This window comes from Pseudopipra pipra, chromosome 4 (genome assembly GCF_036250125.1).
Source record: "Pseudopipra pipra isolate bDixPip1 chromosome 4, bDixPip1.hap1, whole genome shotgun sequence".
In the NCBI taxonomy this organism is placed as follows: domain Eukaryota; kingdom Metazoa; phylum Chordata; class Aves; order Passeriformes; family Pipridae; genus Pseudopipra; species Pseudopipra pipra.
The window spans coordinates 43,027,123-43,040,538 of NC_087552.1; the positions used below are offsets into that span (position 1 = coordinate 43,027,123).

At 38.2% G+C, this 13,416-nt stretch overlaps 1 protein-coding gene and 1 long non-coding RNA gene across 4 annotated transcripts in view; both read right to left on the reverse strand.

Moving 5' to 3' along the window:
• The window catches only part of ACSL1 (acyl-CoA synthetase long chain family member 1), a 38,352-nt gene that overhangs the window by 6,675 nt on the left and 18,261 nt on the right, over nucleotides 1-13,416 (reverse strand). For all 3 annotated transcript variants that reach the window (XM_064652630.1, XM_064652632.1, XM_064652631.1), the window contains exons 6-15: nucleotides 11,992-12,091; nucleotides 11,665-11,843; nucleotides 8,821-8,853; nucleotides 8,592-8,643; nucleotides 7,727-7,800; nucleotides 6,607-6,684; nucleotides 4,126-4,260; nucleotides 2,366-2,500; nucleotides 1,519-1,614; nucleotides 441-513 (exon numbers count right to left, since the gene is read on the reverse strand). In XM_064652630.1, coding sequence (XP_064508700.1) covers nucleotides 441-513; nucleotides 1,519-1,614; nucleotides 2,366-2,500; nucleotides 4,126-4,260; nucleotides 6,607-6,684; nucleotides 7,727-7,800; nucleotides 8,592-8,643; nucleotides 8,821-8,853; nucleotides 11,665-11,843; nucleotides 11,992-12,091 — 955 coding nt within the window. The remainder of the gene's footprint in view (nucleotides 1-440; nucleotides 514-1,518; nucleotides 1,615-2,365; nucleotides 2,501-4,125; nucleotides 4,261-6,606; nucleotides 6,685-7,726; nucleotides 7,801-8,591; nucleotides 8,644-8,820; nucleotides 8,854-11,664; nucleotides 11,844-11,991; nucleotides 12,092-13,416) is intronic.
• Nucleotides 4,569-6,600, reverse strand: LOC135413246 (uncharacterized). Its single transcript, XR_010430143.1, has 2 exons — nucleotides 6,020-6,600; nucleotides 4,569-5,986 (listed from the first exon to the last, which is right to left on the reverse strand). It is a non-coding gene; the product is annotated as an uncharacterized LOC135413246 (long non-coding RNA).

Here is a 13,416-nt window from a genome sequence, read left to right on the forward strand (position 1 = left end):
GTAGCTTAAGACTGCTGGCACTGAAACATTAAATATCCAGATATCCCTAGAATGTTACAAGCTGAACCATCTACTTGGGCCTGCTTTTTCTTATAATCAGGATCCTCACTCTACATACATATTTAAGCAGCAGAAGCCTCATTATAGTTTCAATTATCAATATTATTTCAGTTAGGGAGGTAGAGATGTAACAGCTGACAGAAGTGCAGACTCTTCATTCCAACACCAAAAACTGCCATTTAGATTTCCAGCACATTCATTTTCCAGGACATTCATAGCTATTTAGGAGTAGAAACTTCAAGGGATGCCTTCAAAACTTTTTATTTCATTTGAAGAAAACTAATCTATTCCTTCATGATAGGTGTTACTGAAGATTAAATAATATCAGGGACCTCAGCACCCTGAAATTTAACAGATAGGTGGACTATTAAACATCATACCTGCTGTCCAGTCGCCAGGCAATGACAGGGAGCATCCAGCTGTGCATTCAGTCTGTCCATAACCTTCATAGAACTAGAATGTGGAATCAAAATATTATCAAAATATTATCTAAATTAAACATACAGTTTCTTCATTAAAATGAAATTAATATTTTGTTTCTTTTTTCTAGTTGTTTAAATTTGAGTGTAAAAAGAGTGTAACATCTTCTAAAAAGAATATTAGTTTTATCACAATACATAATTTTAAGTGCTTATATTATATATTCCACCAATATTTACTCAAAGTCTCCCTCAATTTCACATAGCTTATGACACCTGTTTAGATTAAAACAGAAAGCACCAGAGGAAGCAAGAAAAAGAAATAAAGAACCATAGCACTAGCAGTGACTTCCTTCACATCATTTAAAGACAGGTTTGTCCAAGACAGCCAGGAATGGAATCCGTACACCCCATCACAGCTCTGTGATTATTATATACAAGGCTTTTCTATGCAAAATGCATTGCTACACCAGCACACCACTGAGAAACTTGAAGTTACAGAAACCTGATATTTTACAGTATTTTTGTTTTCTATCCTTGAAATTTATTTCAACACATTTGTTCCATTCTGTGCCATTGTTACTCAGGTTTCATCTCCAAAACATGCTCTGAAAAGGCTTTGAAGATAAATGCAATGTGTGCAAACTGATTCACCCCAACCTCATCTTCAAAGAAACAACACTACCAATATCATCACATGGATTATTAGATTCTCTAAAGCTGCAAATACTTCTGAAAGCAAGGCAAACCCCAGAAACTTAATCCAGATGTGTAATTTATTGCTTGCAGTAGCCCCCTTGAAAAAAAAAAATCTTCCCTTTAAGACAGGTCAGCTGGTTACTTCATTTAAAAGATTTTGGGATGAATGCAGAAATTTCAGAGGACTGAGAGAAACTCAGAAAAAGAGTATGAACTTGTGTAATCTCCAAGAATATCAGAGAGTTATCCATATAATCAGACTACTGGAAATGCTCTAACATCAAAGCTGGAATCAGGCATTAAAATCTTTATGTTTTAGGATTAAGGCCAAGCAACTCACCTGACAACCAAGAGCTGATCTCAGGAAGGTCAGTACACTTGCAGATACAGGTGCTGCTCCTGTAACCATCAGCCTTACTTTTCCTCCCAAACTTGCCTACAACAGACACAAGATACTGTGGACACCAAAAGCATTTTAGAGATATTTCCAGAGTCGCCTCCTATTCCACCCTCAGCCACTGTTCACCTACAGTGCCACCCACGAGTGTTAGAGAATAAAGTTTAGTCTACTATTGCAAGCTGTCTTTCTTGCGGTGTTTTTACTCTCATTAATGGCTGGAAGACATGATATCTCAAACAAACAGTATCAATACAGACTATGCTGTGGTGTCACTGCAATGCAGACTCGGCCAAAAGTTTGAAGAGCTTAAGCCATGGCCTTACAGCGATGGCTTTATTTTTAACTGCCTTCTATCAGCTTCTCATACATCCTGAATGCTATAAAAAGCAGCTAGGAGTATGTTGTACAACCAAGGTTAAGGCCATAGCAAGTGAGTGTCAGATATAACAGCAGGCATAATGTACTAGTAACCAACAGGGAGGAGACAGTAGGGGCTACAGGTGGCACTGTGTCATATTTTGCATTCCTCCTTCAGGAGGACAGTGTTTGCTTTCAAAGCGATAAGAAAGAAGCACCAGACTGTTTTAGAGTAACTTCCTTAATACAGTTAGCTGATACTATGAGAACTAAGGGAATTGAAAAAATGAGGTCGAAAATAAAGACAGCTCTGATTTTTATTCTGAGTAGCCACGTAGTCTTTAGTCAGTGATGAAAGCCATACCAGATTCTAAACATTCATATGAAATTCAGTAACTGCAAACTTCAACTCAGAGGCTTTCAAGCATACCTGTATTTTGCGGAAGATGACTTTATCCCAGAAACTGTTATTTCTAATTATACCACTTCTGAGTTCTGCTTCTTTCCTCTTGGAAGCAAAATCCAGCAGCCACCTCTTTAACGAAGTATCTGCCTGTCCAAAAATCTATTAAGAAAGATGAACTACTGTTAGAAGCCTGGCAGACTACCTACTATTCCCTTTTCCTTACAGATGCATGCATAAAGACTATTAACAGTGAAAACCAAGGAAATTAAAACAACCTTTATTGGTAGGCATCTTAATTCTAGTAAGAAATACTTGAGTATTTTTATTTTAACCTCTACCTCAGTTCAAGAGTTGAAATAAGCACTTAACTAATTCTTGATATCCAAACTGTGTGATGCTGTTTCAATGTATAATTTCTTCATTAAAATGTATGAATGAAAACGGATGGCTTACTTTTCTATTCTAGTATCATCAAAATTCAAATTGAGCATAATCAATCAATGCTGAGGCGCTTTCTGAAAAGCACCCTTACATAACATGTAAAGTAACGCATGGTGTTCTGAGGAGAAGCAGGTAACTTCAGAGACAACAAAGAGAGATCTGTCTTGCATTCACAAACTTGCACTTTAGATCACTTGTCAAAGGCTCCTTCTAGTTGTTCTCAGGAAGCCACAGAGCAGACTCAACAGCAAACCACACATTAGTATATTCATTTGGAAATAGGAAGACCCAGCCACTCTTCAGCATTATGCCCCCCTGCCACTCAAGTTCCCCAACTTGTTCACTTCATATGCCAGGTTACTGCAAGGCTGAATTAGGGTGAAACAGTGCTGTAGCAGTGTGAAAGCCTCAGGGCACCAGACTTCACAACCAAGAGGACATCATGAGAAGAAAGTCCCAAGCTTTGTCTCTGCTTCTCAAATTCCAGTACAGAATGTGTGTGCAGTATGAGGCACTGCATTTGAAGCACTAAAGGCTGGTCTCAGGATTTCCTCCCCTCCAATGAATTTTGGTCCTGAGGCCAAACAGAACCTTGTGTTACTTGCTGTTCCTCTGGTCTCATAAGCAGAGAAATGTCCCAGCTAAGACAGCATAGACAGTTCTGCCATTTCTTTAGCAGTCACAGGACTTAATATCCTTTAAATCCTCTGGCTGTATTCTACAAAGAGTCAGTTGTCCAAATGCAAAAGGACAACTTAAAATCTGAAGTTCAAGAAAGAATCTGCTTCCAAATTCCCATCTCAGATGACCCTGAGCAGGCAAGCAGCACACACAGGAGAGTGGAGCTACTGACACACCTTCTCTCTCCAGCACTCCCAACTGGCTGGTTTAGTTCTCCCAGCTAGAACACACTGGCTGCTGTGTAGGAAACTTGTATGTGTCCATGCAAACACAGGCAAATACCTGACCTTGCTTTGCAAATTCCACTCCATGAGTCAGATGCTAAAAGTGTGGCATGCAGATGCCAAGCCTCATTTTCATGTTGTAGACGAGACTTAAATAACTTGCTCAGAGCAAAACAGTAAGTCATTTATCAAGACAGAGAGAACCAAGTTCACTAGTCAGACTTCTGAACACTAGTATTTGCTGCCTGAAAGTGTTGTAATACAACCAGTACTACTCCCTGCACTTTCAGCTCTCTTTTAGGAAGAGAAACACAAATTTCTTAGCATGCTCCATTTAATATTCCAGAGTACAGCCGGTTACTCCTACCCTGGCAGCACAAACTTCATGAAGTCTCTTAAAAACCCTGCACAGGTCTAGACATATGCCTGTAGACTTACCTTGTCAAACATTCTGTTCAACAGTCTTGGTACTACAGGAAATACAGTTGGCTGCAGTGTTTTTAGGTCATCCATAAGTAGTCTGATATCCCCTTGAAAGAATCCTATCCGAGCTCCATGGCACAGAATCACACACTGTTAGAAAAAAGTAAACACTCCGAAAACACAGGAAGTACAATGTGTTCCAGCTGTATATGTATGACATATCCTATGCAGTGTGGACTGTGCAGAATCCACCTTAAATCCTCTCAGCTTCTGGACTAGTTCTGCAGCATTCTCAGACTATAAGATGGCACTAGAAAGACCAAGTAGCAACACATGCCTAGTGTACACAAGCCAAGGACTTTCAAGCTTAGCACAAAAGCCCCTATGCAAAAAAGGCAGTTGGCCAAATAAGGCAATGTCAGTAACTCAAGAGGTACCAAAAGACTGAAAAGCAGAACTTCTCCATTTTAAATAAGTTTATTTAAAAATACTAAACTTCCACATATTCCCTGATATATACTAAGAAATTCTGCATTTAAACTCAGCACAAGCTATTTACTAGTCCAGTGGGGATTTCTGCCTTATGCTACTTCATTCCCATTCTCTTGAACTCTGGTTTTCCTTCTCATGTCACAGGATTTGTTAGGTGACCAAGATGCTCTTTAAAAGATTCTAGCAGAGCCACTGCTTATTTCTACATCACTTCAGACCTACACAAAGGAAGGCAGACTTAATCCTGTTGTGTTCTATATTCTCTGTTAAGAGCCTAGAAGCTTCACCACCCACCCCACCCCACCTTTCTTCTTTTTTTTTTTTGTTTTAACTTATTCTTTTTAACATCTCTTCTTTCCTCGGGTTTATACCTACCTGTTTTTATTTCTCCAACTTCCTCCATAACACCTACTCCCTCATTCCCTGCCATCCATTCTCTCATTTTCTGCATAAGACATGTTAAAGTGTCACTTTTCCCCTTCACCTGTGTTTTGCCACCATCTGCTAAAAGCAGCAAATGTATCAGTCCAGATGGACTAAGCAGTAACTGGCTTTACTAGGTGCAAACATATTTGTTGTGTCAAGTTTACTGACCCTCTAACTTCCTTATGAAGCCAAAAAAAAGCAAACATCAACTTTACAACGCGACTCTAAAGATTGCTTCTCACAGAGCCTGTGTTCATATCTACCCCAAACAGTAACAAATCTTTCCTGCTTTCTGCCAAAAGTGTTCTTGCTTCACATCCTCATATAAACATACAAATAACCACCTACTTTGTACAGGCCTCAAACAGCAGAGGAATTCTGCAATCCAAACACTTTCTTTTCATTTTATCCTTTAGAATAGAAGTTCCCATCCTGTTTCTACTGCATAATCAAGAGCAGAGCTGTTACCTACAGAGCTTGTATCTTTTGGTGCAAGACAGAGTATCTTGGGGAGTAAAACAGACACTGAAGATGACTGCTACCAATGTTACCAGGAGAAGGAGTGCTGAAAGCCTAGGAGTGCCTGTACACCTCAGTTATGCTCTAATTTCCAATCTTCATAACATATGATGCACTCATATATACATTTTTGTATGTATACACACACACCCTTGGCAGAAAGTTTAGGATTCCTAACAGAAATCACAGGACAATTTCTGGCTCCATGTGACTTTTCACATTTGCACAGATGTTGTTTATTTCCCTACATAAACCCTGAACATATGTATTTGCAATCTCACCTGAGGAGGATATGTTAATTCAACTTCAATAAGTGCAGTAATTAAATACCTGCGCCTCTGCAGTATATAAGTAGTTTGAGGAAATTGCATCCTTTCAGTAATGTATAGCACTCAACTATGGGCTCAGAGGTCCTCAAAACTGCCAGTATTAAAACAACCTGAGCCCTCAAAACTGCCAGTATTAAAACAACCTGAGCCCTCTCATTCTCAAAAATTTAGCCCCAGATTTTTCTGTACAGTAAAACAAGTGATCCAAGAGAACTTCAAAGTTTGTCATTTAAGGGGCATTAAAAGTCACTTCTGTTTCCTGGAAGAGAATTCCACAGAAGCAAACCTCCTTCCTCCTTACAGAAATTTTTTGGAAGCAATGGTAAGTTTAACCAACTTAAAATTAGTTTTGTGTAAGCAAACAGGATGCCACATTATAAAACAAATTTTTCAAGTTTGCAGACTTAAGAATGGCATGGATTTTTAACAATGCACTGATTATATTGGAAGGAACTTCTAGGCAGTGTACATGTGCTAAGGGATTATCTCATGTTCTAGTAAACCAGTTTCTTATTAATCCTAACTGTAAGGTTAATGCTTATATTTTAGCATGAAAACCAATGGTTGAGTGCTCACTGGATATGGGACACTGTTTTCCTGAACCTTATTTCAAGCTTTCATATACATGTGCAAGAGTCAAGAAGCAAGACCATGTATCACCTGGATCCAAGAGACATGCATTCTGTAAGACAAGCAAGCTTGTCAGTAATTCAATACAACAGATGCTTACCTCAACAATCCTCTCAAACATATGAGCCAGGGGCAGGAATGATATCAGAACATCATCAGAGGAAGGCATAAATGTTTTCTGAAAGTGTTAATAAAAGTTTAATTCTCATTGATTCTCTATTTTGCCTAAGAAACACAACAGTGAAATCTAGCATCTAAACTCTAGAGCACAGTCCTTGCTTTAGTTTTGTTTGTAATGAAGCTGCTTTGTCTTTCCTTCATCAGGAAGACTGCAGCAATGACTTCTAGCATGAGTAAAGATACACTGCAGAAATTATAGTCTTTTAGAGTTGATTACAGTGACCAGATTATTATAACTTACTATTTCTATTCACAGTCCTATGAATAAATTCTGATAGAAGCCACAGAAAGTTCCATTACACCCATTGTGGGAGGGGAAACAAAAAAAGTTAAAAGAGTATGCCTTTGGGGTTAAAAAAAACCACTTTCATCTTAGATCAGTAAGTTTGCTTGAACAATTAACACTAAGGTTGATATCAGGAGTGCCTTACTTGAGCTAATTGTGAGACCAGTTGCTTAGTTTAAAGACAATTCTATTTGCATAGTACTTGGCAAAAAAAGTACAAGTGTACTTTTAATTGCATCTGCATGTGTTAGAACCATCTTCTTAACTAGCCTACAGATGAACTTTAGTTGTCTACTGTAAGCTATAAGTTAACACTGTATCAAGTAAAAATACAAAGTCATGCTCCTTGCTCCTTTATGCAAAGGCTTTAAATATTTCGAGGGTTTAAAATACATGATAGCTTCTCCCATCCTCAGGGGAAAAAGGTTAGGTTCTACACACACCTTCTAACAGAGCTTGCACTAATGAGAAACATTATATGCCCACGGCACAATGTAATGTCCATCCAACATCAGGTTCTCTAACATTTTTCTTAGATCAGAACAAATTGTAAACCTATCAGTTTCTTGACAGTGACAGAAGAAACCAGTAAACGTTGACTTCTGACTAGCGGGGACAGAGAGCTGTCAAGTTACATTTTCACTTATCTCTTACTAAAACCTTAAAACCTAAGTTAATGAGATTTTAATGTTTGTTTTACTCATGAGATTATTTCCCTTCATGCAAGTCTACAAAGTTAATCTTTGCAGTTTACCTCTGTAGTTTTCACAAAAGCTGAAGCATTGCTGACTATGTTTTGATGAGTGATCATAGCTCCTTTAGGGTTTCCTAAGGAAGAAGGAAGTGAAGATTCAACAGTGAAATTTAGATCCTTTAAGTTCAACAGTGGTAAAACTAATCTGATAGCATTCCTTGATATTAATACATTTCTTATGTATCAACTAAACAAAGGCTGAAAACTTACTAACACTTTCAAGGACAGCTGCAACAGTTAAGTAGTAAGTTTGTCCTGAAAGCCTAATTTTTTTAAGGAGAATAAATCCTTAAGAAATTGTTGTTTCTTGGATAAGCTTCTCATTCAAAATTCAACTGTTCTGTGAAGATGCTGCAATCAAACCCAGACTAATTTCTGTTCTCATGGAAATTTAAAAGCGTAGCTTGTCATTGTACTCCTTCCTTTTGCTCTGTGCCAGTGTTGGGTATTAACTCACAAATGTCAAGCAAGTGACATCTTGAGAGTCTCTCTTTTGGTCTTACAGCAAGGCTGCTTAGAGGTATGGAACAATTTTGCTAATACAGTACAAAAAAGACTATGGAAGAATTGATATATCGTCTGAAGTCTGATGCATAGCCCTTATTACTATGCAAATACAGGTTCAGTACTTATTTCCAAGACCAAAAATGTAACACCTCCACCCTCAATACTGCAATCCCATATTGATGGGGGGGGAGGAGGAAAGAAAGATATCAGCGGGAGTCTTATCATAACACTTCCCCAGCAACTACTTGCCAAAAAGATGCAGCAGTAGGGGAAAGTCTTGAAAAAAAAAGTAGGAGGGCTTCTGAATTAATTTTGCACATATAGGACAATAAATTCTGCAGAATGTAATGAGGTGTACCTGTCGTTCCACTGGTGAAACAGATGACTGCTAGATCTTCTGGTTTTGGAGGCTATGAGAGTTAAGAAAGTATTAGTATGGTTAAGATAACAAGGAAAAATATTTTTCTGGACAAAATATCAAGATACTAGTGTTACTTTTGAGCTATGGGAGATAGGGAGATTTGCTAGTTTGATCTAAAGAATGCTCATCAGCTTCAGATTGTCACTTGAACTAATTTCATACTTACCATAGGTTTTTGCCTGTGTGCTCTTCCCAGCTCCTACAGAAAGGAGAGAAAATGGAGAGAGTTTAGACATATACATGAAACTTTCTTGCTTTAAATATATTAAACATTACAAGCACCATAATACTTCACTATTCAGACTGTCTGTTACAGCATTTTAACTTGTTTAGCAACCTGATCCTAATTGGTGGCATCCCTGCCTGTGATCAGAGGGTTGCAATTATATGATTTTTAAGGTTCCTTCCAACCCAAACCATCTTATGATCACTATAAGAGTAACAAAGACTTTAAAAGACATTTTAAAAACATATGTAATAACTACTATGTTCTACAAATACAAAAGGGATAACTTATCTAAAACTCGCCAAGGTTTTTTCCAGCTAGTATACCAGACGTCATGCTCAAGGGGATGCTCAAGGTTTAGCAGTGTTATGACAAGATAGACAAATCAATCCTATACTTCATGCAGAAGATGCACCACTGACAACTGTTGAATAGATGAAGCACTATCCATCTCAGTAAGCACCTCACACTATCACTGCTTGTGAGAAGGAAGACACTTTCCCCATGGAAGGAGTCATTGGTGGTTTGTACTCCTTTTATACAGGACTGGAGGTACAGGAATCTCTCATGCAGAACCTCTTCTATCTCCCTCCTTACTTACTTAGGCCTGAGCATTAATGTCAGGGGTCTTCAGGCAGAAGAGAAAGGACACCAAAACGATCCTTTTATCAAAGGATACAATAATTAAGAAGAAATATTTGCAAACTGACCTTCAGTATCTATGAGCTTTAAAGTTTCAAATCGAGACATTACTGTTACACCTATTTAAGACAACAGTAGCTTGAGGACTTATGCAAGTTAAAGTGGACCTTTTGTTAAGTATAGCTTTGAAAGCACCCTTTGAGGACAGACATCAACTTCACCATTGCCTTTACATTCCAAGTACACAACAACAGCTCCATGCATTCCTTTACTAGCCCTAGAATTCCTTTAGTATGATGTACCTCTCAGATCAGCCCAAGAGGTTTAAGATGAGGGATGTCTGGAAACAGTTAACATTCCCATACCTGCAGGCTTGTCTTTTTGAAAGGGTGCATTATGCAAAGACTTGCCATTATGACAACACAGTTGTCTGCTCAAAACATCATCTGCATTTCAAGTACCAGGGTAAGCTCAGTACCTCCCAACAACCCGCTTTGAGTAAGATCTGGTATTTAACTGAATATATAGCTAAGATTTCCAGACACTTCTTTTGGTCTCTTAGAACAGAAGTCCACCATCTTTCCCTACCAAAAAACCATTTATTCCTAGCTACTCAGCAATAAGTAGCCACAGAATACATACAGATACTGGGCATCAAAAACCAAGCTGATGGTATCTGGGGGATACACAGAGGAAGCGGTCACATAACCCAAACACAGCTGAGCAATACGCTCAAGACAGAAATCCAGAAAATAAGTACTTCAAGCTAGAAACAGTAATTCTATTGCAACCTAAGCTCCTAAACAGTTCATTGTTACCTTCCTGGAGAAAGCAAGTCTCTATCCCTTAAAAAAAAGTGATAAAAAACTTATTCCTGTTCAGTGAAGCACTGTTAGAAATATTGAAGTTTGCCTCTAATTTATCTTCAAATATTTAAACAAAAGGCTCTTGGAGCACCTGTTACTTACAACGTGATGTTTTGGATTAATGCAGTAAGAGCTACAAAGTACTACTGAAAGTCACTAATTAAGCATATAAACTTCTAATGTGAAAACAACATTCACTGCCAATTTTGGTTTTATGTAGCTGAAAGATCCAGTGGAAAGCATCTTCCTCTGTCAAAAGCTGCAGCTAAACTCACAGAAAGATGCTGATTTTAGTGTAACAACTTACAGTCGGGCCAACCCTTTTCCAACCCAAACCTTTGGCCAGTGAGGTCTACGTCACTTACTCTGCATGATGTTTTTAGCCCCGTTTCAGCCTGGCTGCCTTGCTGAGGCTCCTTAGCTACAATATAGTCGATCAGCTTTTAGCAAGCAGACGTTTTTGTATCTTTACCAGAAGGTGGCCCTGTTAACATAGCTGTCTTAACTGCTACGAAAACTAGTTCAGTGAAATGAGGCATTTCACAGGAGTTACTGACACCTGCACAGAACAAGCACACTTACCTGGAGATATTCAAGGCCTGGTGAGCCAAGCCTTTACCAGAACTCCAGCTGAAACCAGACTAAATTCAGTTTCATAATCTCACAGTAAAGATGTAATTCATGCAATTTGATCCTGGGAGAACATTCTCCAAATAACAAGTGAAGTTATGAAATACATTTGCATAAGATCTATGCAATCAAAATAACTACAAGCAAAAGTAAGACTTGGACATTACGTGGTTAAGCAAAATGGTTTCTACTTTCAAAACCTGGAAATCTCATTCCCCTACATCATAACCTCATTCTGTAAAAAGTTTACTGACATTTTCCTTCTCCCCCAGGAAATATCTTGTAGATTCAGCGTACAGGGGAAAATGCCATTTTTCGCAAGACTAAAACCTACACAAGCTCTTTTTAAAGTAACTATTTCTGAAGTATTAGTCATGGTATATAATTATCATGTTGTGCTTCACATGGGCAAGCCTTAACACTCAGATCTAATGTTGAGTCTGGACCACGTTAATCAGCTTTCATTCCGTCATCTTGGCAGATCCACTTTTATACTTCAAGCACTGAGAAGTACTATTACCAAGTTGTTTTCTTTCCATTATTTTTTATATTTTTGTGTAAATGTCAATCCAAGAGACAGCTAAGAATTTTGAAACTAATCCATTACAACGGGATGAAAGCAGTAAATGAGGTTAAGCACGCTTACCTCTATTTCTCTCATGCTGAAGATTTCCACGCCACACTTTTTGCCACGTTCCACGAGATCCGCACCAAAAGACTCCATGATAACAATGGTGTTGAGTATTGGAGTTTCTCCCTTTTCCACACCGGTTAGCAGAAGTTTGGCCTTGTCAGGTTTGTCACAGAAAACCAACGACAAGTCAGCTGATGGAAAAGAACTACATTATCAATGTGACGAGTTTAGACTAGATTCACACATACTTCAGTACATCATAATAGAAGAGTTTTCTGCAGAAGGCTGTAATTCTGCCCTCAGTCAGCTCTGTCAGCTGAACTACTGAAAATGTCCTACCTTTGTTCACAATGTATGTGATTGCTTCAGCTCCCAGTGTATCGTAGAGTGGTACCACCACCATGGAGAATGCATAGCATCCCTGTTCAATGATGACCCACTACACAAAAAGAAGAAATGCAAGTCACTGTTTTGCTTATTGTAACAGACTCCCGTAAAAGATTCATATTTAAATTCTAACAAGGAGGCTAATAGGACAGAGCTTATTTGGACAAGTCTTTCTATAAAATAAGTGTCAATTTGTATAATTTATTTACTTTGAAGACCTACTCAGTTTTTATCTGTGAAAGGAGGAAAGAAAAAAAACCCAAATAATAAGGAGCTATGGGAAAGAATTATTGTGTTTTCTTAATCCAAAACAAAACTTACTTCCAAAAGAGATGACTTTCTTAATAACTCAAAGAGAAAGTAATATTTTTATTGTATTTATATTTATTTTCTTTTTCAGTGAATATTTAAGCAATTAAGATGCTGGAATTTTCCCTATCAGGGGTTTTCCCCAACAGTTGTTCCCTGAACTGACAAATGTGAATCATTTCACAGAAAAAAACCTTCACATAATCTCCTGTCTGGATTAGTGATTATGTTCAGGATGTCACAACACCCATCCAGTATTTTTCAGAAGGGAAAATCCCAGATTTAAAATTGCTGGTTTAAACAAGCCTTTTCAGCTCATTCCTGACCCAACTCAAAGCAATGCAACTCAAGCACATTTTGTCTCTGTGGTCCAAGAGCAAACCACATTTCTGTGCTCTTCTTCAGAAAATCCAGTTACCCAGCAGTCAAAGACTTTACACCCAAAGATCTATAGAGAAACAGTTCAAATGGACACAACACAAACATTTGTCTCCCTTTTTCACTTCCAGTTAATCATGTTATATGCACAGGAGACTGAACTGTAGAGTCTCTAACACCATGTAATTTAACAGCTTCCTAGTTGTGTATATTCCAGCCTTTTTGATCATAGAAATAAAATGGTAGCTGTTAGAATCAGAATTCCAGCAAGAAAATTTGAGTGGCAAACTACTGAAGGCTTAGGAGTCTGGGAAAATTATTTTTTTTTCCATCTGTAAAAGACTAGACTTAGGGGTTTTCTTGTGGTGTAGGCTGGGAGAGGAAGAAGGAAGCCAAAGTCACTTGTCACACAGCTTGCATTTCAGTGACAGCAAGAGACCAAGACACTGCCAGAGCTCCTAACCCTGTCAGCATTGTAGATGGCCCTTGATAATGGCATCCAGCTGGCAGTGTTTAATGAAGAAGGACAGCATCCTTTTGACAAAACAGAAGAACCAGTCTCCTGTCTTAATACAGGTTTAGATTGAACTAGCTAACGCAGCAAGTACTAACTCAAGCTATTAAGCACATAAACATAGGTTAGAGAAATTCAGTCCCATTAAACAGATTTAATAAACAGGTCTAGAGAAT